This window comes from Lichenostomus cassidix, chromosome 6, assembly GCF_008360975.1.
Source record: "Lichenostomus cassidix isolate B80296 chromosome 6, HeHo_3.0, whole genome shotgun sequence".
Lineage (NCBI taxonomy): Eukaryota > Metazoa > Chordata > Aves > Passeriformes > Meliphagidae > Lichenostomus > Lichenostomus cassidix.
Genome location: NC_139487.1, coordinates 5,243,872 through 5,271,470, shown reverse-complemented (window position 1 = coordinate 5,271,470; position 27,599 = coordinate 5,243,872). Strand labels below are relative to the sequence as shown.

General features: G+C 42.4%; 1 protein-coding gene across 2 annotated transcripts; it reads right to left on the bottom strand.

Annotated features, from left to right (window-relative positions):
* Positions 1-567: 567 nt before the first annotated feature.
* On the bottom strand, positions 568-19,399 carry RGS10 (regulator of G protein signaling 10). 2 transcript variants are annotated; one of them, XM_085064714.1, is made up of 5 exons: positions 19,292-19,399; positions 13,706-13,824; positions 12,183-12,269; positions 6,107-6,250; positions 568-2,750 (listed from the first exon to the last, which is right to left on the bottom strand). In XM_085064714.1, the coding sequence occupies exons 1-5, from the start codon at positions 19,338-19,340 to the stop codon at positions 2,604-2,606; spliced, it is 546 nt and encodes a 181-aa protein (XP_084920840.1). In that variant the 5' UTR covers positions 19,341-19,399; the 3' UTR covers positions 568-2,603. The 2 variants fall into 2 exon arrangements, with proteins under 2 accessions (XP_084920840.1, XP_084920841.1); XM_085064715.1 differs by lacking the exon at positions 19,292-19,399 and adding an exon at positions 18,277-18,433.
* Between the last annotated feature and the right edge of the window lie 8,200 nt (positions 19,400-27,599).

Genomic DNA, 27,599 nt, shown 5'->3' with positions numbered 1-27,599 from the left:
GTACAGGTATTGAAATAAACATAAACATTACAGGCATTAAGATGTTGCTAGAAAATACATTTCCATTTGGGTAACTTTTGTCTCATGGCAGTGTAAAGCACCTTTGTTTCTACTCACTGGGGGCATTTGCTCTTAGGAAAGACCTGAAAGGGAACACATTGCTGAGGAAAGCATTGTTCATAAGCAGCTACAAACTTATTTCCTCTCTTTAATGCCCTACCTTTGTCCATATGGCTCCTGGTTTTATTTTTCATTATTACTATTTTAAAACATGATGGTCAAAGACTCTTCTCCCTCGCTCATGCATTTTTAAAATCAATATGATCAAAAATGAATCTACTGTGCATCCATGTGATGAATGTGGTAAGAGCTCAGTCTGCATTTTTCCCATGAATGTCCCCATGCTGAATTTTTGAATATCACTAAGACTTGTGCAGCAAACACTGGGAAAAAAAACAAATCCCAAATCCTAAACTGCTTAAGCTGCCCACTCCCAAGGGCTTCAGTGCTATCAGAAGTTCTGTCCTCTGCTGTGGCAGACAAGAGGACAGGGTTTGTTCAATCAAGGGTTTGTTATTACAGTGGATTTTCAAAAGAGGTAATCCTGAGATTACAAATAGCTGGCATGTCCAGAATGGATGGTCCCATTTCCTAGGCCCCATCAGAGAAAAAAAAAAAAAAAAATTCATGCACATGTTTAGTTCACTCTTTTTCAGTAAAACATTGAAATACAGCTTAAGCATGAGGTCAAATACCACTGAAAGTGCCTGAAGTAATATGACTTCACCATTAAATCTTTTGAGAGTATAAAAAGACCATTAACTCAGTGCATAAGAATTACACCTTACAACATGCATATGGAGGCACTGACCCCTTCTCTGATTTCCTAAAAATGATCAGGGCATGGAGCTTTAGGGGAAGAATCAGAACTTCCATCCCCACTTTTACATCTAACTAGGGAAAAGCCCAAGGAAACAATTTTCTCTACACAATACCTGCAAGAGTGGCTCAGAGTTAAAAGAAATAATTGAGTCTACCAAGTGAGTTTGCATTCTTAAGAATTACAAACTAGGCTTAGATTTTCAACATTGATAATGATGGCAATGCATGAAACATATCTGGCCTTTCTGACAAAAAAATAAGTACAAAATGTTCAAAAGCTAACTGTGCATTCAGATTAGCCAGCACATAAACAAAAGTTCAAGAGAAGCAGTGCAAAAAAATGAAAGAGTAAATAATGAGAGAGTGGGAAACAGCCAGACTACAGCTGCAAAGCTTGTAAATAGAGCAAGCAGCTAAACACACTTTCCCAGCTTCAACTGCAATTCAGTAACACTGCAGTGAATTAATCAAAAAATATATGAACACATGAAAAACTGTATGCCAAAATGTGCTCTGCAGTGCTGACACATTCCCAAGGCAGCAAGGAATGCTCATTGGGAGTGTCTTCCTTTACCTGCCTGACATTTTATCTGTGATTGCACAGGGCAGAAATAAATTCCCCTTCCTGTCAAGATTGATGTGAGAATGGCTGAACCCCAAAGCCAACTCCCTGTTCCACTGCAGCTCTCCAAAGCCACAATTAGGAAACCCTGAAATACTTCTGTGGGGCAAACAAAACTCGGCAGGGCAATTTTTAGCAGAAAAAATTGAGTAAAGCAAAATACAACAAACCAGGTTTGGTTTGTTGGTCCTTTGCTGTGGCTGCACACAGCAGGATTGCTCAGGAGAGCTGGGAGAGAGCAGATGATTCCTGATCCCAGCACCTGATGTCCCACTGATGTGAGGGACATGCCCCAGCCAAGCTTTGCTGTGATCAGTGTGCCCTGAGTGGGTATTTTGGGATATTTGCTGTCACATTCCCTAATGGCAGGTAGGAGTTCTTCAGAGATTCTCTCTCTTTTAGAGCTTTTGTTCCCAAGGGAACAGAGGTTAGCCCATCATCTCAAGAAGGTGATTGTCTACTGCAAAAATAAAAAAAAAAGGGGGGAGGAAATTCAGCAGATACAAAAATGAAAATCAAACTTGGGAAGAGTTTTGATTCAGCAATAAAGGCAAAGCAAAACAGACATCACCCTGAAAAAACAAAGTTACACAGGAAGGGACTGGATTCTATTGAGCTTAACCCTGAAAGATGCTGTCCCTTTATGATTGAATTTGCTATGAATGACTCACCCACAAACTAATGTGAAATGTACTCCTCAATCCTCCCAGCAGCTCAGGATGTAAAAGCTAGTCACAAATAAAAATTGCAAGGCAAAAATAAAACCCCAACCACGCCGTCTCCCATTTCTCACCACCAAGATGCCTCACAAAAGAAAATACAAGAATTGAAAGCATTTTAACTTGTGAAATATGGAAGGCAATTCATGCTATGGAGGAACACCTCAGCCTTTTAGCTAGGAAACAGTCCTTCCATGGGTGCTTGGTTAATAGCTATCATGCAAAAACAATTAGTCATTCAAGCAATTAAGAAGGTAAGTATCTCCTAAAAAGGTTTTGAGCTTTCCAAGCCCTAAATGCAACTGCTATAAACCTAGATTGTTCCTGAGTGTAATTTCCTTATTGTATTGCCTCTCCTGAAGAGATCCATTGTGTGTCTCTCATGTGTTGTAAATCCTTGATGCTCTTTTAGCTGCAGTCTGAGCCTCTGGTGAGTTCTCCTCTTGCTCCTCACTCTTCTTATGGTTTAGGAATATGTCTGACTTCAGGAAGCGGCTGTAGCTGTCATATTTCATGAGATTGAATATCTGGGAAGAGCAGGGGGGGAAAGAACACAAAACAAATGACCTAAGTAAAATGAGATTTTAAACGAGAAGGACACATTAATTCCAATGTACTTTTGTTCTGTTTGTACTGGAGCATTACTACAGAGCAAGACAATAAAAAAATACACTTCTAACTCTCAAATGGGCTGCATGTGGTAAAAAAAATTGTAGGTTCCATTGCTTGGCAATAACTTCCTCATTAGTTGAAGGATCAGATTGTAGTTTTTACAACTTTGCAAAACTAATGCTGCAGGTGAGAGGTCACATGCTATGGTCACTGAGGAGGATGATCAGACCCTCCTGACAGGGTCTGGAAGGCATTCACAGGTACAAAGCAGAGCTTTGAAGAAAGACAGGTATCTTTTATGCACCTTTCTGACTGCAGTGACTCCTGAACATCACAGAGTAACTCATGCAGAGCACTGGATAACTAAAAGAAGCCTCTAAATAATTTGCACAAATACTGACACAACTGGTTTAACCAATATTTCTTAAACCTATGCCAATCTTCCCATCCTTTTTAGACCAAATGCCAAGACTGGTCTCAGGCCAGATGAGGAAGGTTGGAGGTACCTGCCACAAAGAGCTGACCTAGCACAGATGTCTCTTGCCAATTAAAACGTGGGTTGAAATTGGAGGAGGATTAATTTTGTGTAATCACACTTTTCACTAGGCCAAGAGCTTCTCACAGCCAGCATGGAAACACCAAGTGAGCCTCAAGTATGGCTTTTCTCTTCCAGGGTTTGGGTTCAGCCTCATCCCTCAGCATAACTTGTGTTCTTAGTCTATTTATATCCACTGCAGACAAAAAAAAGCTACAACTCTTTTGGAGTTTTCTGAAAACAAAAGGGTTGGGAGAGGAGCCTGGAATCTGTTCAGGTGTCAAGCCCAGGACTGTATTTTGCTTGGAATTGAAACACAGGGGGAGGAAAAAAGTAAACTTCAAAACTATAATCGAGGCAAAACCAAAGCCAGCATCACCCTCAGTCTATTATTTCACTGGTGGAGCCTCTCTGAGTCATGTTTCAGGACTGATTACATTTTATGATACTCAGAGCAACTGAATTTCCAAGACAAATCTCTGGATTCTGACCTGCAGATGTGGCTAATTCAAGTGTGGATAACTCATCTTTACCTTTACAGGTCTCACTTCTAACTGAGAGTACAATCAGGTAACACAACTCTTTGCTAGGAGGAAACAATCTCAAAATGCTTTTTTATTTCACGTCCTCGAGGAATCTGGACAGATACAGGCAAACACCCAGAACTTGACTATTCCTGTCTGTGCATTTGCTGAAGTAGCTCCCTTACAACTAAATTACATGGTGGATTTTACTAACCACTACTCGTTTACATATGTAAATATTTAAGTTTATGTTAAAAACTGTGGAAATACTATTTTTTTCATATTGGAATATAAATTAAAAAAATCCTCAAACACCCACTCTGTGTAGACCCTGATCTATGCAGTTAAGCAAAGTCAAATTATTCCTCCTGGCACTGGCTAACTACAACATAATTAAATTTATCCAACCAGCTCAAGGGAAAACAATTGTAAGGAAGACATTTCCTGTTAAAACATCATGTCAGCATCGAAAACTTAGAGCCCTCTTGTTCCTGGTATCAGTTAAATCATCTCCCAGAGAGAAAAAACAGTGGAGATCAAGATCTTCTGCAGTCTGGTCAGCCAAATACAAAATACAGAGTTGATATTCACACACCAAAGCAGAGCCCTGTTTTCCCCTCCCTCCCTGCTCTCACTGCCTTTGTGGAACAGGAATATTTACCCCATAATTTTTTTGAAACACGTGGAATTCTGTGAAACCTCTAACACCATTCAGTGCAAAAAACCAGCCTGGGGGCAGTTAAGGTGACCCCATGACCCCAAACCCACACCCCACCAGTATCCCCAGTTCAATCAGGAGCTTTCTGGAGAACTGAAGTTCTTGCTCCCAGCACTGCTCTAGACCATTCCGTGGCTTTCCAGCTCTGCCTTCTTCTGCTTCAGACACACAGTGCCAGCAGTGGTTAACACTGCTCTTCAGAGAATAAATTACACCACTCCTCATAACTTTATAAGGATTGAAAACTAGAGAAGACCGTAACTCCTCTGAGCCATTATCTAACAGCAAGAAGGAGTAGCTCCAAGCACTGGACTCTTGCAGTGACCCATAAATGTTCTGCATTTGTTTTTAAAAGCTCACAGAATTTCTTCCCACACTAGTGGGATTCCTCTACCACTAGTCCAGTATGTTTCCAGTTCAGGTATTACTAATCCGTGGCTCTCCCTGTGCATGTCATTTGTAAAATTGCAAATATTTTAACTCCAGTATTCCCTCCAGTTTTGCTCTTATAATCACCCACCCTGAACTGCAGTGCTTAGATCCACCAGAACATTTCTTTCCCTTCCCCCCCAAGTCAGAAGTTCTTCCACGAAAAACTCTTTCTCTCCACATGGAAATTGGGTTTCAGGTATTTCCACTGCTCATGTCTTGGAACCTGCCTGAAAAACAGCAGAGCCTTTGCTCCTCAGGCCCCTCCAACTGACCCAACCAATGTATTCAACACCTGATTGAAATGGGCTGAAAACACTATTTAAATCACTGTGCTGCTTCTCCACAAAAGGAAAGAGCCAAATGGAAAATACAGGTAGTCCTGAGGATGGTACAGGAATTAAAAATAGTACTGCAAGTGCTGGAAAGCTGCAGATAAGAATGACTCACTTCATAACTTATGCTTTGAAATCAGCTAAATATCAAGAAAATCTACCACCCAAAGACATGCCTGCAAAATTTCTAATTTCTACCAGACCTCCCAAGTTCCTTAGGAAAAGGCAAAGCAGAGACCAACTCCTCTAAGTCCTGCACATTACAGAAGAGAAGGGTTTTCAGAAAATTGTGTTATATTCATATCAATATAAATACCAAATCAAAGCCAAATGAAGAATCTTGAGCTCTCAAGGAAACCAGTGGCAACTGCAGAAACAAACATCAGCAATGACTCAGAACAAGTGAATACACAGGAAAACGAAGGCACTGAGTTAGCCAGGGTGGTTCTCGAGTTACCCACACAGGAACCCAGGAGAAAACTCCATCCAGTTTTCCAGCAAAGTCCTGAGCTGGAATTAGAATGATTGTATTGCTTCTCTTCATTAATTGGTCCTACTCAGATGGGGCTAAGAACCTGGAATACCTCAGAGCAGCTGCATTAATATCCCCAAAGTGGAAGCAACCCAGCTCTGTGCCTACCTGTTCAATCCATGCTGTGGCTAGAAAGCAGAGTTCATGAAAACCAGACAAAAATCAATGAAACTGTGTTATTGAAGTAAATAACTTTACCTGGTCCTGGAGCTTCTGAAACATGAGAGGGTGAGGTGTCTCCAGGATGGTCTCACTCAAACGGGACTGCCCTTCAACATTGACTTGGGAAGAAGCTTTACTGGACAGGAAAGTCATGTAAATTTCTTTAGCTTTTTCTTGCATCTGCAAAAGGACATATTTATTGAAAGAATTATTTGCTGTGGAAATATTCTCTGTATCAGGTAACGTTTTGTTGGAAACTGCTCTTGGTCACATCTAGAGGTTCATGTCCCAAAACAAAAACTTATTCTAAAATTAAAAAAAAAAAAAAAAGGTAAGAAGTACACACAGATTAGCCTGCTTGTGTATATTCACTTGTCCTGGAAGAGAAACACCCTGCAGGCCAAAAGCTACACTGATATCAGTGAATTCAGCACATATGTTATAGCAGGTTGGGATGTTTGAATCTCAGTAGCCAGCATAAAACTGCTCAGCATCAACTAGACCTTGTCTTCACTTTTTAGAAGACTCTTTTTCCTTACAGATCATCAGTATTGGCAAGAAACCCAGAGGAAAAAAAAATGGGAACTTACTACAAGGGAAAAGTGAGCAAAGTTAGTGTATAATCCATATTACTGTCAGATAACATTGTCACACCACATTGTTTTAACTATCACTCCAGAGCAGCTCACCTACTGACTACATGATTAAAGAAAACACCAGCAACTTGGCTAATTGGTAAAGACTCTCAATAGCCCCTGGGAGCTGATAAGTAAGGGTGTGACCTGAATAAGGCTGTTGGTTGGTATTTGCCCTGATTTCAGCTTTCTTCCCTCGGCAGAGCAGTGACAGCGATAACATCTTGACCCCACCAGCATATTTAAGCTTCAAAGCAGTGAGTGAAATTCACTGAAATCCCCTGAAATTCAGTGCAGGCTCCCCTTAACCAGCTGGATAAGAGAAAACCAGAGAGGTAGAAGAGACCCAAGCCAGGCAAGAGCCAAGTCCTGCTCTTCAATCTGAATTCTGCACGCTGAAAACAAGCCCTGTGCAGCTGCAGCTCTGGGACATCCCAAATCCTGGATTCCTCTGATAAGCAACCACAGCTCCAGAGCAGCACCAGCTAAAGATCTGTGCCTTTGATGGGAAGGGGGAGTGAAGAAGGAAGCATTTAAACCTTCGCCCATGAAAGAATCTCAGAATTACTTCCATGTTTTACAGCTGAGATGCATTTGCATTTCAGGGTAATTAGAAGAAAAGCTGCATGTGTTTGAGCATTCAGGAGGCCTGAAGAGTTGTCTCTCTCACAGCTGAAGAGGACACCCATTCTGTAGTGTTCCTTTTTAAACCTCATTATTCATCTGGTGGGTAGAACATTACGTGTCAGGTGCATTAGGTCGCATTGAATTGCTTTTAACAACTTCCAACTTTTCCAGTTTCACAGCTCAGGGAGGACTGGGTTAGCCACTTCTTCTCTAAATGAGCAATGAATCCAATGGATCAGAGGGTGACTGCTAAAATTGGCAAAGTTAATTCCCTAATGCAGGCACAGAAAAGGGGCCTTCAGCTATCAAAGCACAAGCAATTGTGCTGCCAGTCCCACATAAATGACTTTTGAACCTGCTGTCCAATTTCAACCATACTTGAGAGAGGGGCAAAGGACTGAGGAAAAAGTTACCCTCCTGCTGAGTCAATGGAAAATCAGCAAGAGAAAAGAAAGGGAGAGGAAAAGCAGCACACCCAGCAAGGGAAAAACTGCAATACATGCTCAAATGTTATCTGCTCTGCTTGAACTGCCAGGATGTCCTTTGCTGCTAATCAAGGCAGATGTGGCTCCTCACCAGCCCCAGCACAAGGTGCTGCTTGCCCGAGGACACTGCAGAGAAGGAGCAGGGGAAGGCTGGAGAGGAAACACAAAACTAGAAGTAACTGTGAGGAAGTTTAAAGAGCATGCAGGGGAACAAGAGGACTGTGTGGGAGGCTGGTGAAACAGGGAGGCTCTTTGGATTTTGTGAGGAAGAATAACAAAGAAAGGAAGTGAAAGAGCTGTGGCAGGGAGAGGAGGCCCTTGGAGAGACACAGGGGACCTGGCTTTATAGCAGTGGGGAAATATGGAAATGCACAGCTGAACGTTACAGGTTCTGCTGCAAATAGAACTGTTCTATGCCTCTGCTTCAGTGGTACAGCAGCTGATTAGCTACAGCTGATAATTTGCTTTAAAAAGAAAGAACAGTCAAAGCTGCCAGCGTGCTCATACACCCCCCAAATGTCACTCAGGCAGAGCCAGGTTCAGGTGGAGGAGGCAGAGATTGTCCCTGTGAACTTGGTGACATTCTCTGCTCTGCATCAGCACAGGGAACTCTGCTCTGGAGCTGAAGCAGCTCCCAAACTGGGATTTTGTTCACAGGTGGTTACTAAAGGCTCTCTGGCACTCCCCAGTCCCATCTGTGCTCACCCCAGCCATGCCACATTCCCGTTTGGAGCACAGAGCTCTGCCTACAGCAATCCTCTCCCCCGTTTCAAGTGGATATAATATTCCTCCCCACTTCCTTCCCTGGGGTCAAACTCAGCTCTCCAGCATGTGTGGCTCCCAAATGAGGTGAGTGGGAGCCCCAGATGCTCCTCAGGCTCCCAGCAGCTGTGCAGCATTACCCAGCCCTGCTGAGCCCTGGCTGCATTCCACATGGGAAGCGACAGAAGAAACTCCTGAATGCACAGATTTGGTTCTGGAATCACTCGCTACAAAACTTCCACATGGATATTTGGTGGTTTTTAGGGATAGCTGAAAGTACTCCCCGTTGCTGGAAGCATTCATTACAATCTGTAATTTATTTTTAAAGCTCAGCTGCAAGAGGAGAAGCATTTAAAGCCTGGGAAGCAGCATGACTGACACATTGTTTATTTCATTAACAGTAACAAATGCAACAACATATGACTAACTCCAGCAAAATATTTAAAGTTAAATTTTATTCACTTATCCCCACCACTCCCATTCCAATAATTAAATACATGCCCTAACATGAGGGCCACATGGGTGGCAGCACAGCTATGAGTGGACTTGACCTAGTTGCTTTCTCAGTCTTCACTAAACGTTACATTTCTATTTTAACTTCAATTTTAAAGGAATATCTGGGGGTTTTTGCTATTGTTTTTAAACTACAAAGATGTGTCCTGAGCTGAGGGGAGAAATTTGTACTTTCCTGCTGCAAGAAGCTGGGCTGAACCCAGTCCACTTAAACCTGCCCAGGCCAGCAATGCGGTCTGCTTGCAGATACCAAAAATCTCCCCTGCTCCCTGAATCCTCCACCCTACTGGAGCAGCAGCCTGTGCAAAACCAAACAGTGCCCTGGGCTGACACAGAAAGGATAACATAAATACCCCTGGCACAATGGATGCTTAACCCACTGCTCCTGTGGTGGCCTTTGGGCAAGTTTAAACTGACCAAGCAGAACCCACACCAGCACTCCCATGTAAAGTTATGAAAAGTTTATTTTATCCTTTTAAAATAGGGGGGAAAATCCCATTCATAGAATCATGGAATGGTTTGGGTTTGAAATTACATTAAAGGCCACCTGGTTCCAACCCCCTACAGGGACAGAGGACATCAACTAGACCTGATTGCTCAGAGCCCCATCCAGTCTGGCTTTGTTTCCAACGATGGGGCATCAACCACTCCTCCAGGAAACCTGTTCCAGTGTTTCACCATCCTCACAGTAAAGAATTTCTTCCTTGTATCTAATATAAACTTGCCCTGTGTCAGTTTAAAGCCATTCCCTGTGTCCTGTCCCTCCATCCCTTGTCCCCAGTCCCTCTCCAGCTCTCCTGGAGCCACTTTAGGCACTGGAAGGAGCTCTGAGGTCTCCCTGGAGCTTCTCTTCTCCAGATGAACACCCCCAGCTCTCCCAGCCTGGCTCAGAGCAGAGCTGCTCCATCCCTCAGAGCATCTCCATGGCCTCCTCTGGACTCTGTCCAATCTGGGTTAAATTGATATCAGCTTTATCTGACCAAGAGTCTCACTGTCCATGAGATCACTTGTGTGGGAAACCAGTTTTAAGGAGAAGCAAATTACAAAATAAGTGAAAGGCTGTTTTTAGAATATTGTGCTCACAATAGAGAGATGCAAAGGGATTTCTGCAAGAGTCACTTTCAGAAGAAAGATCCATGCCTCACGCTATCATAAACACTGGAAAGATTTCTATTTTTAGTGCTTCTCCTCGCTTTGTAAATTATCTAAACAAAGCCACCCATAAGCAGTAGCCTCAAAGATTTACTGTAAGTCTGTGTCATTCTAAAGCACAATTATTCAGCCAGTGATAATAATTTGGGCAGCACCAGACCACAGGTTGACCATACTGGTACTGAATAATTAACCTAAATAGAACTCAGTTAGGTCTCTGTCTATTCATTTGGCAATTCATTGAAGGATTCACTAAGCTCCTATCTCTGTACATCACTTCACCATTTTCTGTACTGGCATCCTAAATTAGCAATCCTAAATCAGCTAAAAATATGGAAATTATTTAGCAAGGGAAAATATCATTATTATCCCACTGAAAGCGTGGGACTTTGCAGAAAAGTCGACTGACTGGTTGTTCTTTCCTTTCCTCAAGACTTTCTGCATTCGTGGACCTTAATGAGGGAGGGAAGCAGCTGAATACACAAAGCTGAAACTGCTAAATGTTACAAAGTTCACAATCCAAATGAACATTTCCCTCTTCTTGCAAAAATAGTATTGTTGCATTTTTATGGATTTATCAGTACCAAAAACATACTCACCACTAAATGCAACAAATTGTTTTGAGGAGAATGTTTTTTTCAGTGCAAAACACAGGATATTTATAGAAAGTAGAGTCCCCTACCCAAAATACATTGTTTGGAAAAACAGAGAAATTTTTGTTGTTGAAAATCTGCTGGGAAACTGTTTCAGCTGACAATCTCTGCCTGACCTTAAGAGGAGAATGCTGTAGTCTGGACACAACCCTCTTACACCTGCACCTCATAGCATCTCTCCTAGCTCACTTCTCCCACCTGATTCCTATTCCTTGGCATTTCTGATGTTCCTCCAAGCACAAATAATCCCATTTGGAAGAGGTTTAAGGGGCATTTTCTCAGTCTCATCTCCTCATGGTCCTAAAATGTGTCCTTTGGCAACAAGAGCTGCACTCATGTAAAATGCAGAAAGGTGGGATTTTAAAAAAAAGAGTTTTAGGAGTTTGACTCTCAAGGACAGTGATGCTCACTTGGAGTTTTGAAACTATTTAATTTCATGCTCACAGAATCTTCCTCTTAAAGAGCAGATAAATTTGAGATGTCTCAAGAAAACAACAGAACAAACAAACAAAAAAACAACCATGAATTTTTTTTCAGAAACTAGCCAACAAAACATGGTACATATTTTAGGCCTGGCTTTATGGCCTTCAAAATCTAAATGTGAAAGTGGATCCTGTGCTCCTGGTAGATCTAAATGTAAACCAAGATCCAAGCAGTGGGGAAAAAAAAATATCTTACTGGAGGTGGCTGGTTGAAAAATTTTCCAATAGAATATTTCCAACTAGAAAGACAGAGCTGACATGAAAATGAAAATGCTCTGCAGGTACACATCAATTTGGATAAATATTTAAGCAAAAAAGTTTAAACAGACCCCTTTTTATTTGTTCGTAACTTGTAATTTGATAAGGCAAAGTGTTTCATTTTGGTGCTGTAAAATATTTTTGTTTGTGCCACTTGTTCTTTTTATGTTCCACTAAAATATCACAGTGGTGTAAATTTCCATATAATAGCTTCTATGCTCAAAGAAAGTTCTGAATTAAATATCTTTATATTTGCAAACAAAATGATGCAACAGCACTGGATTAATAAAACTTCTGCCACTCCCGAGAAACTACAAAAAGCTCAGTTTTCAAAACATGGGAAACTTGACAATTTCAGCACTTTGTTTTGATTTGAAATAGAACTGGCTTTGTTTCCAAACAATTCCACCACGAGGATTTTAGTGCAATTTCTTCAAACACGTTTATTTGCATTCACACAAAGCACGTTATGCAACAGAGATATTTTAGCTCCAGCTCTGCTAAGTAAACTTTGTCAACAAGCAAAATTTATTTAGGAAACATACCTGCTTTTTGCCCTGTGTTTTCTTAAATTCTTCACATGCTAGCCAGAACAAAACGTTTTCTTCACTAAATTCTTTCTTTAAAAATTCCTAGAAAAGGGAAAAACAAACACCCAAATGTTAGGATCCAATTTCTCAATTGCTTTTCCCTCTTCCTACTATAGCTATTAGAACTAGAAGCTGCCTACAATTAACTTTACAATGAGTTTACACAGCCCAGTGTAACAGAACCACTGCATTTGCGCCTCTGCACAACTGATTTTAAACACTGATATTCTGAATTTTGACAGCACATTCCAGAAGGGTGATGAGCAACATCTCATCCCAGAGCACATCAGTAACCAACAGGAATAGTTTCTTCAGCCTCCCTTAAATAACTCGAGTACTTTTCCAGCCACTGTGCATAGGGAAATCCAAAAATATGGGAATTCATTACCAGGTGAGTATAATGAACTATTTTAATTAGAGTCACAGATCACTTGGGATTCTCATGTAGTAGCTCTCTGATTTTTGTAATGGCTAAAATGTCTACAAATAAAAGTGTTTCTAAACATGATCATCAGTGGCAAAAAATTCACTAATGCAAACTGAAGCACAAGATGTAGTTGTGTTCCCCACAGTGTTTAAACACAGCACATTCCTCCAAAAGAGAGACATGCTTTAAAAGGGGAAAAATGTTCATTAAATTTATTTATGAAATATAATGACCGAAACTTTTATAGCTCTGAGATCATCAGTTTTCTCTTTCAAGTGTTAGAAAATAGAGACTCAGTAATGCCAGGAATTAAATAGCACCAAGATTACTTCTTCTCCTTTTTTTTTTTCTTTTTTTTTAAGAATTCAAAATCAATGTTTTGTAATTCTCGTTTACCTCCCTTTTCAAACCAGTCTGGCAGGAAACCATTTTACCCTGGTGCAGATTATCAGCATGGCAATGGCAAAAGCACTTGCAAGTAGGCAGTTCCTATTCTTGCATTTAATATGGCAAGAAGGCCTTGAAACACCAACTCACCACCCTCACCCAATTAAACTTCAAGCCATTTCGAGCTGCACCAGCCCACACTTTGTAGTAAACTGAAAGGGAATATTTTCAGCAGAGCTGCTAAAGGCAGAGCAAGAGCCCCAGAGTGATCAGAGTGCTGCTGGTAACTCATGGCTTGAGGACAATGCATGAGAACCAAGAGTGATAAATAACTCAGGGATAAATAACGCTTGGCAGGAGGGATCAAGGGCTCAAGGACTGCAGTTTATCCAACAGGAACTTGTTAATCCTTGCAAGAGAGGACAGATCCCATCAGGAAGATGCAGCCAAAAGTCTTGCACGTGCCTTTGGAGCTCAGGCTGCAGTGGCAGGGGGCAAAAGGTGCTCCCTCAGAAGCTCAGCCAGTGGCACAGCTCCAGCTGTATCTAGAGGGCTGTGTGCCTCTGTTTGCAGCACTGGCACAGCTGCACCCTTCCTGCTGAGGCTCATTCTGCTTTAAAACCTGGTTTTGTTTCATGTAAATATCCATATTTAATATAGCGACCCTAAACCGTTTCACTCCTTCGGGGTCCTCGAGGAGGTTCTCCAGTGATGTGGCCCATTTTGAGGTTCCTTTCAAGGTTTGGTGGCTGCTGCTTGGGTGGCCCTCGCTGTCATTTATCTCTGGGGAAAAAGAAAAAAAAAAGGTTGAAAAACCAGCATCTTCTTTAGAAATGACAAATATCAGTCACATGGATGCCTCCCTCGTTTCCCCCCTTGATTTCAGTTGCTCTTTTTAAAGGAAACACCATAAAACTGAAAATAAACATACAGAAGGACACTTGAAATCTGCTTTGCCTGTAAGGAGGCAAAAACTCCTCACAGCCATATAATCCATGAGCATGAAAGGAGACACTGTCACTGTTTTATAGCAGTTCAAGCACCTCCTGCCTGTGGAATACAATGACCACAGTCCATGTTTTGCTCTGGCACTGTCCACAACATTGGCTTCTCTAAAGCAGCTCCTGGTCAGTCACACACATGTGAAAGCTGTCTTTAAGAAAAGAATCATCACTGGAGGCTGGAGGTTGGGTAAAAGCAGAGAGAGAAGGAAAAATAATGGTTTGTTTAGCAGGAGGACCAGTCCAAGATATTAACCCAGTCTAATGGGAGGAAATACACCCAGCAGAAGAGCCTCACTCCAGGTTTTGGGCAAGAGGGTGATTTTACTGTTTGTTTCCAAGTGCACTGAAATTCTCCTTTTATAAGGTGTACTGCACTGTGCCCACATCTGATCTGCCAGCCAGCCTTCTCACAGACAGGGGAGATGGAATACAATTTCTATTTTCTCTGTCCCAGGGGCAAGTGCATTTCATTCGAGCCTGGTGATGGCAAAAAAAATAAAATCCTGTTTGCTGGCTACCCTTCAGAAAACCTATTATTTGGAAAAACTCCAGGAATGCTATTGCTCATCTGAAAAACACTTAACACAGATATAAAGTGCTCAGCCTCCTCTCCTCTCACACACAAAATGCCCCAGGAAAACAGGAGGGCAGTCAGAAGGATAAGAGCTGCACTTCAGGTCACTATGCACTGGAGAGATGCACAAAACTCTTACTGTAACCAGCAGAGAATCTTTTTATAACTCCTGCATTTCTCCCTACCAACTTACTGGAAGTCTGGATCTTACTAACTTCTGCTTAAGCTCTGCTTTTAAAAACCCTTCTTTCACCATAAAACTAATCCTCACTAAGTATCTCAAAAAACAATCCATGCAGAAAATATATATATATATATATACATATATATATATATATATATATATTATACTATAGATTCTTGCTTTCCAGCTGGTAACTGGAAACAATGCTAAGGTCAAAACCCCACAGAACACTGGCATGACAGAAAGCCTCCTGAGCTTTGGTTGGTAGGGACCTGTGGAGTCTGTTTGCTTTACCAAGTGTTCTAAATGAATGAACATCTCTCCTGCCTTGATAGGAGAGGGGGGTTTGTATAAGAAACTCTCTGCTAGTTGAAGGTCAGGAGCCAGAGCCTGAGGATTTTCCCCAAACCCCAGCTGCAGAGCTCACCCATGACATGAGCACAGAGAGTTAACACTGCCTCAGTTTTAACCCCCCAACCCCCCATGCAAAAGGATGTGGTTCTTGATTATCACTTGAAAAATTTATTTTAGAAACCTGACTCAAAGCATTTGGGCACCTAATCTCAGTAAAATCTGTGAGATTTGAGTGGGAATGGGCAAGTGTATTGCAGCAGAACACAAAAACCCCTGAGGAGCTTGAATCCTTTCTGATGATTGTGCTCACCTTGAGCAGAATGGCAGCTCAGAGTGTGCAGCTGCAGACCAAGGCCATTCCCTTACTGAACACAACATCTAGCACACAACAGGAGAAGAAGAAAATCACATTTTATTTCCAGGGTTTCTTTTCCAGCCAAATCTGAAGTGGACATTAATAATTACTTTGCAAAGTGTGTGTTTCAATGAGCCAATGCAGACTCAGGGCCTTCAGAACCTGAAAACAAATTCTGGTGAGCAAAGGATGGAGCAAGTGCTTCCACAAACCCAGGATACATCTACTTCTCTCCTGCTGCTTTGACTGATCTCTCATTTTACTGCTGGCCATTCTCTATCCTCCCTGATCCTCATTTTCCCCAGCTTCCTCTCACTTCCAGCCTACTGAGCACAGCTCAACTATGTTCTCCCTCCACTCCTCCTTGTCATCCTCCAAACCCTGCTCTCTCTTTTGACCCTGCACCTCTTCTCCCTGCATTCTTCTCCTTTAACCTCCATAGAAAAAAATTTGGTTTTGAAGAGAGGAACCTACACAACTCCTTCCAAGTGTCCATTCTGCTGAGCCTTGTACAGGACACTGTTATTCAGTTTGTTCCCCCACTAAACCAGCTCCCCACAGCCCCAAAAATTCCGTGGTACTGAGATGAGGGTTGTCTGTCCATTGCAACCCTTCCATTTCCCCCTTGCCTCACTTTTTCAAACTGGAATTTCCCCAGGGCAGAGGCTGTGGGATGTCTGAGGTGCTGGGCAGCTCTGGGTGCTTCCAGAGGTGCAATCCCAGCTCAGCCCAGGCTGCACTCCCAGCACTGCCCACCCCAAGGCTGGGGACACCAGGCTGAGCACCATCCATCCCCATGCCCAGTGTTCCTCTGCAACCACCAGGAAACAGCAACATTCCCTTCAGCACAAACAGAAATAGGTTGCATGCAATACATGACAGTAGGAAACACCCTAAAATTTTATGAGGGTATTAAAACTGCAGGGTATTTTTGTTATATCCCATTAAATATGCCATCACCAACATTTATTCTAATACAAAAGTGACCCAACCCCCCCCTCCAGTCAGGATCATAACTTCCCACTCCACATGCTGGTTTCATGTAGCAGATTTGATGTGTGATTTCTACAACTTTTTAAAGAGTTTAAAAGACAGGAAAGAGGTTTTCACCGTAAACAACTCCAGAAGCTGATCCCCAAATCCATCTCTATTACTAAATTACCTTAAAAATTATACTTTAGCTGAAGTGCAAATTAATGAGTCTGAAACAGTTTATTTGAAGAGGCAATGAAGCAGATACATGAATGATCCTCCTGACACATATTTAACTCTGATATATACGAAAAGACAACTTTCTCCTGTTAAAATCTTCTAGTGACAAAGTTAGGTAATATACCCTTGGAAAAAACAAGCTTGACACTGTTAACAACAACCAAAATGTATACACATTTGTGTAATCATTTAAATGAGGAAGGCAGACATTTGCTGTTAGTGAAAACTGGGAGATAATTCTGTGCATCAAAAAGGGCATTACAAAATGGCAGTTCTCCCACCAATATTTCTGCACGAGCAACACAAAGAATGCACCTCAGATGATAAATGGGCTAACTACATTTCTCACACTACAGCACATTTATGCCATTATAACGTGCTAATTGAATTTCAGAGCAGAGCTTGCTGCCTCTTACACGGCTTAGGAACCAAGAGGCAGAGAAAGGCAGCAAGGCACGCACAGCAGAGCACAGTTGGGAGAGTTTCTGCTGAAGCAAACTTTCCACTGAGTTGGAAATCGGCTGCAGAGTCCCAACTGCTCGCACGATGTGCAGAGAGCGTCCAGCTGCTCCTACCAACACAGCACATGATGAAGTGCTCCTTTTAACAGCACCATTCTTCAGAGCACTCCCTGCTAAGCCAGCAAGCAGGCAGTTGCATTAGCTGGAGCATTATTTTAGAGGGAAATCTCAGGGAAGCTGCCTTCCCCATCACACAATAGCGCTGCAGCAGCAGGCTGCGGATAAAGGCTCTTTGTGCGCGGCAGAACGGTAAGTGCAGCACTAATAACGCTGTCATTATCAGCTGGAGAGTGCTATCAAAAATGCCAAATATTTGCATCCTCCAAACAGGAACCTGGACCGAAATCCCAGGAAGCGTCAATACCATCGATATATACAACTTTGCAGGTCAAAACTCACAGTTCCAGCCCTTGTTTTCGACAAGCACAAAAAGAAACCTGTGGGAACCCATCAAGCTGAGTGATTCAGACACAGCTAATTGAGTTAGACATGCTGATCACTCTGCCTTCCAGAAGCACTGCACACTACAACGGCTGCCCGAGCTGCTGTCACTCTCCAGCTGTTGATATCGTGGCCTTTGTGGCACCATATCGAGCAGCACAGCCTCACAGCCTTCACAGAATCCTGCTGAACACATCCCTTCCTAAATGCCTGCTCCACCATCCCCTTCCCCACACCTTCTGCACAGCCCCTATCAAACAACCGCCACACAAACACTCACAGGGACAAAAGCACCATGCAAACAGCACATTCCTTATGCTAGATTTAAGCATTAATGCACAACAAGAAAAGCTGCTTCCATTTCTTCTTGAAGCACTTCTGACCACACCTCTCCTGATCCACCTGGATCGTAAAGCTGCGAGCCATGAGCCTTTATTATTACTTTAAAAGCACTCTGAATACCTCATCTTGTCCTACAGTCACCAGAATGCCTACCCAGCAAGAGTCACCAGTCTGGAATTAATAAATCCAAGGTATGAAGCAGTGGGAAACTTCATAAGCAAGCAGCTGAAAAGGGAAAATTCCCTTACTTTCCATGTATCCAAGCATCAGCAGATGAATCCTCGCACAACAATGTTTTCCTAGATGCAGCTGAATTTTAGACCCTTTTGCCACAGCAGAGCTGTCCTTCGCATGCGTTGCTTGCTCAGAGCATGAGACTCAACATCCTCTTTTGACTGTCTCTAGCAACAGATGGCTACTGGATTCCACTTTTAACTATAAGGAAGGAAACTAAAGGGACGTTCCTCTTTTGTAGCATCTCTGGAAGCGCTCACCAGACATATATCCTTCCAAACACCCCCTCTCTGCCGCCCCCCTCCCCCGCAAAAAAAAAAAAAACTCAACCCCAAAAAAAAGCCCCGAGAAAACCCACACAACTCGAGACAAAGCTCGCATTTGGCTTTTCTTAGAAAGACTGCAACTTCTCCTTGCACATCGGTATTATTTTCTAGGATTTGGAGATTGCAACTGCTGTCCCGAACGTCTGAGCAGTGACAGATGTCAGACATCACCCCTCGGAACTCGCAGCATCGGGAATTCTCAACACACAACCACGCTACAGGCCTGGCTACGGAGGGAACCGCGATCCCGCATTATTACTCCTTGGAAACCTCCATTCCAGCTAAAAATGCTCCCTCCGAAGGCAAACTCTTCAAAGTCAATGTGGAGTTTGAACAACCACGCTCTGATGTCCTGGGCTATCGCCTCGCCCCCGGTAACAGCAGCAGGCGGCGAGTGAAACTGGGGTGATAGAAACTGGGCTGATAGAAACTCGGCTGCCGAGGCACAAGCCCGAGCACAGCCCGCTTCCCTCTTCCCGCTCCTTCCCCGGCGCGCCCGGAGCGCGCATCGCCCGCGGCCCCGCTGCGGAGCTGAGCGGAGCGGCCGCCGAGCAGCCCCAGCTCCGAGCTCCGAGCTCCGAGAGCCGGCGGGGCCCGGGGAGCCCCGTGAGCTCCGCGCTTCCCCCGGCCCGGCCCGGCCCGGCGCTGCCCCGGCGGGAGCGGCCGCGGGCTCGCCCGGGGGTCGCCGCCCCAACCCCGTTACCTGAGGGCGGCCGCTTCCTGCTGAGCCGGCTCACGGCCCGGTTGAACATCCCGGGCGCCGCTCGGCCCCGCTGCCGAGCCCGAGGGCGGCCGCGCTGCCCCGCCCCGCCCCGCCCCGCCCCGCCCGCCGCGGAGCAGCGCCAGCCCCGCACCTGCCCGGGCGGCGGGGATTCCGCGGCTCCGGGGCAAAGCCACCTCCCCTGCTACGTGGCACTCGCGGGGCTTCGGCCCCTCGCACCCTGCCCCTCCTCAGCCCGAGCCGCGCCGGTGCGGGGCTCCTTTCTTCCAGCCGCCCCCGCTTTCACAGCCCGGATATCTCAGACCCTGCCCATCCATCCCTGCTCATCCGCCCCTGCTCTAGCTCTTCCCGGTTCAAGCCTCCCGCTCCTCACTCTGCTCCTGTCACCGTGCTCTCGGACACGGGATGGCAGCCACCCCCACCCGGCATTAGCCACCGACCACCCTCCTGTCTTTGCTGAGCAGGTGCAAGAAGCAAAAACACTTCCCCAAGACCTTCGTGAAATCGTGTCCTGTCTTACCAAAACAGACACGCCAAGCTTTTTGTGCTAGGGTGACTCCTTTGCTCTTCCAACGCTTAGGACAATTATTTCTGAACAGGAGGGCATAACTGCAATTTTAACAAAGATACTTTCAGAAATAACTTTTTACCAAAATATTGGTTCAAAAATCCAGCATATGAGAAGTTTGTATAATTCTGACAAAGTTGGAAGCCATCAAACAGACAATTACCTCAGAAAAACAGTAGTGGGAGGCAATGGGAATGGTTAAATCCCACTGGAAATATCACCAATACACAAAAAGTCACAGAAACCACTGTTAGCAGACAAGTCAACAGTTGTTTTATTTCCATCTCAGCCAAATCCCATCCTGAACGCACAGTAACACATTGCTAAGAAGCTCCGTTCGCAGACAGAACTTGGATGGGCTCCCCATCTCACTGAAACTTATGGATATTTTCCACTTACATGCACAAGGCCAAGATCTCATTCCTGGGAATTGGTGACACCAGAAGACTGAACACAAGAATCAATTGCATCTGTGCTTCCAAAATAAACAACAGCACAATACCTTCCAGCTGAAGGGATTTGGCCTGCACACCCCTGGACCTCTGCCTTCAGCACTGGGGCCAAAAGCTGTGTTAGCTGGTAAAGATTTCTTGGCTTTTGGGGTGGATTAAAAAAATATGGAAGTTTGCTGCTCTGCTGAGGGAACTGCTCAGCAGCTGCACGTGGTGTTTCCAGGCAGATGTGTGAGACAGGCACAACCTTTGGGACACAACTAGAAATGCCGTACAAGCATCAGAAGAGCACAGGGCCCAGGTGGCACAGCTTGGAGAGGTAAAGCACGTGGAGAGGAACATGTGAAAGGAGCAGGGGAGGGGGAAAGACAGCCGGGACATGAACTCCCAAAGCTTTTTTTAGTCATATCCACTAGTGCCAGGTATTCCAGGCAGTACATGTACACTGAAGCAGTACAGACACCACCAGATTTTATTTTTCTTTCAGAATCAGGTCACAAAGCCCGGTTTCTATTTTAAGTCTTAGGAACTCATACTCCTAGGACAACCACATCATCTTCGAGGCAGTGTACTGACAATGGGTTAGTTTTGAGACTTAATGCCAGTGATTTGGGGATGAGGGAGTGCTTAAGAACAATGAAAATGTTTAGAGGCCAGAGATCATGCCCATGGTGCCAGTGCCTCCAACAAACCCCACAGAGCCCAGCTCCTTGTCCATCCATACATGGGAAACCTGGCTTACAGATCTGCCACAAATTGACCTCTAGAAGCCGAGACATTTTCAGTTCCTTTCCCCCCACTGATACAAATGTTTCCAAGATTTCTGTTTCCACCCCTTTTCCTTGAAAATACTCCTGCAGACAGAATCCCAGATGGGCACAGCAGTGCCCGCTCTGTCAGTGTCACGTTCCCAACGCTGCTCTATGTGTTCTGCTCTCATGTTCAAGACTGAGCGCTCCATCAGACGTAATGACTTGAGGGAATTTTCCTTCCAGGTGAATTCAGTGGAGATTTTCAGGCGTGGTTCATTTGCTGGGGATTTTTTGTCTTTTTCCACAAATAAGCTGCAATACCCATACAGAGCAAATATACAGCAAATTATGACTTACTCAAACTGTGCCACATCTACACATTTTACATTGATTTTTAGTCCTTATATCACTTTTTTCACCAGTTTTTCCTTTATTTCACAAGGCAAAATTTCCCTTAAAAATGAACCCACACATGTTTCATAACCTCTGGCTGCAGGCCAGGCAATACAGAGAAGATGGTGTGCTCTGAGTACTTACCACACTGTTGCACTCACACCTAAAGAACTGGGTACCATTAAAACTGAAATCTGTGTTCAAATATTCATGTTTCCTTAAAACAGACCATGAAAGCTTTTGTTAGCCTCCCATCTCCTGCTCCATTCTGCACATCCAAGACTTGTTAGCACAGTGTGGCAGCAAGCCTTGGGCTGCTCATCATCCCAAACAAGGGCAGCTTTGACAATTTGGAAAAAGTTCAGCAAATTTCCCACTGACATTGGCAGGAACAGGTGTGTGTGTGTGTAGGGGGAAAGAGAATGTGCAAGACACCCAAAAAGGCAGACACACGCCTGATAATGCGATTTCAGACAAAGATGCTATTTTAAAATTTGACTTGTATTCTAAAGAGTAATTTTACTTAAATTTAAATAGCTGGATTTGAAAAGAAATGGAAGGAGTTGTGCTTAGCTGTTGCCATTGCAAAAATCTATTCTGGAACATGCCGAGCTATGAATAACACCCCAGAAAATTGGTAAAATGCACAGCTCATTTCAACGCCGAATTACAGTTGAAAGACTCAAAATTAATCAACAGACTATGAGAAACCCAACTCATTATTTAAACCTGATTTCATTTACACCAACATAATGCAAGTGATTCAGCAGAGGTGGAGCCTATTTATGTGATTTTAAGAACTTAAAATTAGAAATGTTAACAATGAGGAGCCTTCAAACTAGGAGATTCATTTCTCTGCAAAAAATAATCCCAGCCCTTTGACATCTGATTTTAGACTTAAAAAGTTTATTAACAGCAGCAAATGAGACTAGATCCTGCACTGTAACCTGAATTCTGGCCAGAAAATGAGGCATTTTCATCCATAAAAATTCATGCATAAAAATCATAGACTGTTCAGAGTATCACAGGTTGAATAAAACCATGTGTCAAACTTCATCAATGTTCATTTTAATGTCTTGATGTTCATGATGGGCTGGCAAACACGGCTTCAAGGCTTTTCCTTCCAGATCAGCCAAAGCTGAAATGCACAAAGTACCATGAACCTGCAGGGACTCAGATTTACAGGGTTTTTACCTAAATGTTTTAGCACACAGGTTTTCAGTTTAACCACAAAGCAATGAGTGACCAGCTGCTAGAATACACCACAGTGTGGTTAACCCTCATCCTTTCAGAGAAAGCAATGGGACTGCATGTTGTTAAGATCTGGGGTGGTTTTTCACAGTTCAAAGCCAAGAATAATTTTTGAGTTTTATTAACCTTAAACCAACAAGCCATTTTTAGTTTCAAACCAAGGTTTCTAAGTCTTAGCTTAATGCAGTTATTGCCTGAAGATTCACAGATACCAGAGTAAAAGAGGAGGTAATAAAGTTTTAATATTTTAATTCGATACACACAGAGCAAATCTAAACATAACCTTCCTTCAAGGTGTGCAGCATAAAACAGCCTTAAAGAGAATTCTTGCAGAAAACTGTATTTTATTTCAGGCTTGCCTAAATAAATCAGGGGAATTTGTCCAACACTCTTCACTTTGAACTCACAGAAAGCTCTGACTCACTCCTTTGTAATACTTTCTAGTATAAGGAGGTTCACAGGGTCAACTTTTATCCCTAATCTTGTGGAACATTTCTCAGTACCTCAAATTCCAGCAGCTTTACATGTGCCAAAATACAGACTGCAAAACTCTGGCAGTGAATTTAAACATGCAGACATGGAATTACAGACTGAGTAACTCCAGTAGTGCTCCTACCTTACACGATTTGCACTTACACCTCTTCATAAATTGCACTCAGAAAAAACCAAGCCCAGGTGTTTCAGAACTTGAAATTCAAGTGTGATTCTGATTTTTTTTTACAGTTCTATGCTCTTTGGATCTGACAGAAAAGAAAATGTTTTATTAGATTGGTATTAAATGCATATTTAGATTTGGTAACAACCTTACTGCTAAACCAGTCTTACTTTTTTTCAACTTTGTTCTATAAAGAAGAAAGAATTGTATTTTCCTTTTATATTGCCTTTAAATTTCAAAGGCAAATGTAATTTTTTTTAACCTACAGACTTAAAACCAACTTTCAGAAAATAAAGTAGCACCACGAATTAAGTCTTGAGATGGAGAAATATGGTTTTCAATAAGCAATTCCACAGCAATAAAAACCTTGACTTGGTAAAATATTCATATACTCAGCTAAAATGAAATAAGAAATAATAATCAAAATTTTAAAAGCATTCTAAGCCCTTCTGGACTACTCAGAGGTAAGACTGACTGGGAGGTGCAGTAAAGAAAACCCAGCTTTTGTGAATTATGTTCAGGCTGATATGAAGATTAAAAAAAAAAAAGGTACTTAAAAATGCTTTCAACACCCATCTGTAAATATTAAAAGAGGTACAGACAACAGAAACAAAGATTTTTGCAATACAGGAGAAGATTAAAAATTATACCTGAAGTCAGTGTGTTTCTGCTAAGAACGAGATAAAAATACCAGAGACTTGCAGGGAAAGTACAACTCTGTCAACTAGAAACATAATTAAAGTGAGACACACAGCAAAATGGAGTGTGGAAAATGAGTGACCATTGGCCCTAACAGTAACTGAATCAGAGCTCAAAATTCAAGTATCCATATACATTTTCTACAATGAAAATAATTATGAAGGAATGCCTGTTTCTGCAGCCTCAGTAAACTCAGACATACCTGGATCCCTCAAACAAGTATCTTGCATCTTGTCTTCCTTTTACTCAGAAGTCACAGACAGGAGAGACCCCAGAAATACCTTTCAGTAAGAATTTGCTGTAGAAGCATTTCAAGGAAACATCAATTTCTAAGCACTGCAGCTTGTCAGACACTGTCACTAGACACTGTCACTAGACACTGACCTTGTAACATGAATTCAAAGTATAACATCACATACCTTGGCAAATTTCTATGCATACATCTTGTAGGACAGCTTCTGTGCTCTTCCATAAAAACCCACAAAACAAAAGGTGCTGGAAGGAACTCTTTCAGAAGTCAATGTGAACACAGGATCACCTTGTGCACTGGACTTAAGTCTTCAAAATGCAGCATATATTCAGCCATATCTGTTAGTCCTCTAACCTCGGGTATTAACCATTTCAAAATGTATCAGCAATACATGTGAACAACTGTTACACTTCTGGAACAAGGTCTTGTCATATGCATACTGCAAGTTTATATAGAAATGTTCCCTTAATATATCCATTATAAGTGATTTGAAAGATGTTTTTAGACCTTCATATCCTAGTTCCATAGAATACATAAATCCAAGTTGGAGGTAAGATTCACCTAGGAATAGTATCCTAGAAATATTCACATTTTATTTTTCTTAGTGTGAAACCAGCCACATTTCTAGAAGCCAAAAATTTCTCCTACAAAACCACAGCACATACCTGTAAATGAAAAAAGCCCCAATTCACACCAAGATAGCAAGAATTCAGAAAATATTGCACCTCAGCTTTCTCTGAATATTTGCAAACATAGAGAAATGATTTATTCCGTACAAAACACAAGCCTTGCAATTTACCAAAGGAACGAGGAAGGCATAAATGTTTCCAGCCTTTGACTGTACAAAAGGGATTTGGTACAGCAGCTGAAGGATGGAATAGCAGCTCAAAGCAGTTGATTCCAAGGTGTATTTGTGCAGACTCTTTGTGCTTTCAGGTGCAAGTAAAACTCAAGCAGAAATGGTTCTACAAAGGCATATTGCAAAATTAATTAGTCCTTTTAATAATTAAGAGGATGACTTTCCCCCCCACTGCAGTCAGCCCCTGAGTTGGAAGATTTGGAGTAAGCAATAAATTGTAGCAATTGGTCTTTCTGATGACGCTTGATAACCCAGCATTAAAGGAAACATAATTTGTGGAGTGAAAAAGATCTGCCCCATTGAAAGGAACAAAAAACCCATGAGGAGCATTTTTCATGGAACAGCAGCCCAGTAATAATTCCCCATTTATTAAGGTCAAAGAACTAGCTACTCAAATGGAGGACAGCAGTTTTTCATCACTCCCTGCGATATTTATACTTCCACAGAATTGGCTCTAGTAAGTTGATTTCCATCCAGGAAATGTATTATCTAGTGTTTCAGGTGGTAGACCTACAATTCTTATTCAGTTATCCATCCCTGTTCCAGAAGTTGTCCAGAATGGGAAGACGTTCAACAAGCAGCTGTGCACATCTGAAACCACTTCAATTATACAAACAGAAACGTCAATACAGACACACAACAGAATGCCAAACCAGAGGTCTATATTAAGAAAAAGTCTCCAAATTCAGATGCTTAATGTGATTTGTTCCTTGATTTTAGTCATCTTCAGTGTTCTAGGTTGGTTGTTTAACATGCACTTATTTTCTGAGGAACCAAAGAGGTTATGTGGTTTCTACTTTTGTGATGTTAAAGCCACATTGTTTGAAGGCAGCAGATAAAGCATTTCTGTGTCTGAATCGTCACAACCCTTGGGGTGCTGCTGCAGTATCTGTGTAAAACTGTTGTGATTTTAAAGTGTTTGACAGTCAGCCTTGGCACTGCTGCTGCTGCACCAGGCACATTGGTGTATCACCTATTCTCACCATCCTTCCCCTTCCTCCTCCTCCCTTCCACACCAGCAGCTGGGAAAGACAGCTGCTGAGAGTCTGGGATCTGTGAGAGCCAGGATCATGCAAGGAATGGTGACTGAGCCCTTGTTTTTGAAGGGAAATATTCAAACACTAACACCCATCAGTACACAAAAGTCGGCTTCCACTGAATTCCCTGACAACTCCATTAAATGTTTTTCTTCTAAACAAAAAATACTGTCTGTGCAATTCTGATACCTTATTGACAGCTTCAACACTAAGATAGAAGGCAAAACCATATTTCCTTCCACAGCATATCAAGAATACTTTAATAACCAGTAAGATTCAGATCAGCTTTAATCAAAGCATAAAGAGCTGTGTATTTAAGCAAGAATAACTTGTATTCAAATAATAATTACTTATGTCAAATTAACGTTCTGAGTCATTACCCCTTAAATGTCAGTGAGCAGAGCATGTCATTCACACATCCATGATCTACATCAGCACACAGCCTCAGAAGGACAACACAATCAGTGTTCACTTGTCAACATGAAGTCCTGGTTTGTTTTTTTCAAGTAAAACATTCAGTAAACATTTCAGCATTTTCTTTGATTTGAAATTATAGTACAGGGAGTGGGATTTTATGCATGTGATACTGAAAAGAACAACTTTGAAGGTTTTTTTTTTTTTAACAGTCAATTGGATTCATAAAAGTCAGCTGAAATGAAACACGACAAAGACCTTCCCAGAAGCTACTGCCTTGCAGTTGCCTTTCTATGAACAGAAACTCCATTACACAGTGAAACCCTTAAATTTATCAATGTGGGACAGGCACCACATGTGATCAGAACAAACGAATCCTCACTCACTTTCAACAAAAGAACTTCCTTTTGCCGTTACAGCCGCAATCCAGATCCCAGATTATATCTATATATGAAGATTCAAGCTGGAACAAGGCAGTTCTTCACAAACCCCATCCATTTTTTGGAAGTATACTGAACAAAAGATTGCCTGTATCTTGCAATATACGAACAGTGCAACAAAATCTTTTATTGCTGACCAGGAAACAGTTTCACGTGATTAAAACAAACACTTGTGCCCTTGTTCAAAAACAGTCAGATAATTAAGAAGTATCAGACACTAATCATGTCCATACAGTTAAGTCTGCTTCCTTGTGTACAAACACAAGAAAAACAAATCACTATTTTTCTGCAAAACTAAGCCTTATTCACTGTGAGACTTTTTTGAGTGAAATGAAGGCAATGGTTCTGGTACAGTGAATAGCTTCTCATGAAGTTATCATAGTAAGAAGAAGGTTCTGCAGGAAGAGTATGTCTAAAAACTGTTAGCAAATATACACAAGGAGGCAGGACTGATGAGAAGCTACACGAAACCTTAGATTTACAGCCTTACTACTGCAACTCTGCAAAATACAAAATGATT

What these genes read in the sequence shown, in the direction of transcription:
- RGS10 (XM_085064714.1), bottom strand. Translation starts at nt 19,340, where the DNA reads ATGTTCAACCGGGCCGTGAGCCGGCTCAGCAGGAAGCGGCCGCCCTCA. An exon ending in CAGGAAGCGGCCGCCCTCAG is followed by an intron (nt 13,825 to 19,291) that starts GTAACGGGGTTG and finishes CTTTTTCCCCAG; the next exon opens with AGATAAATGACAGCGAGGGC. An exon ending in AAACACAGGGCAAAAAGCAG is followed by an intron (nt 6,251 to 12,182) that starts GTATGTTTCCTA and finishes GTCCTTTTGCAG; the next exon opens with ATGCAAGAAAAAGCTAAAGA.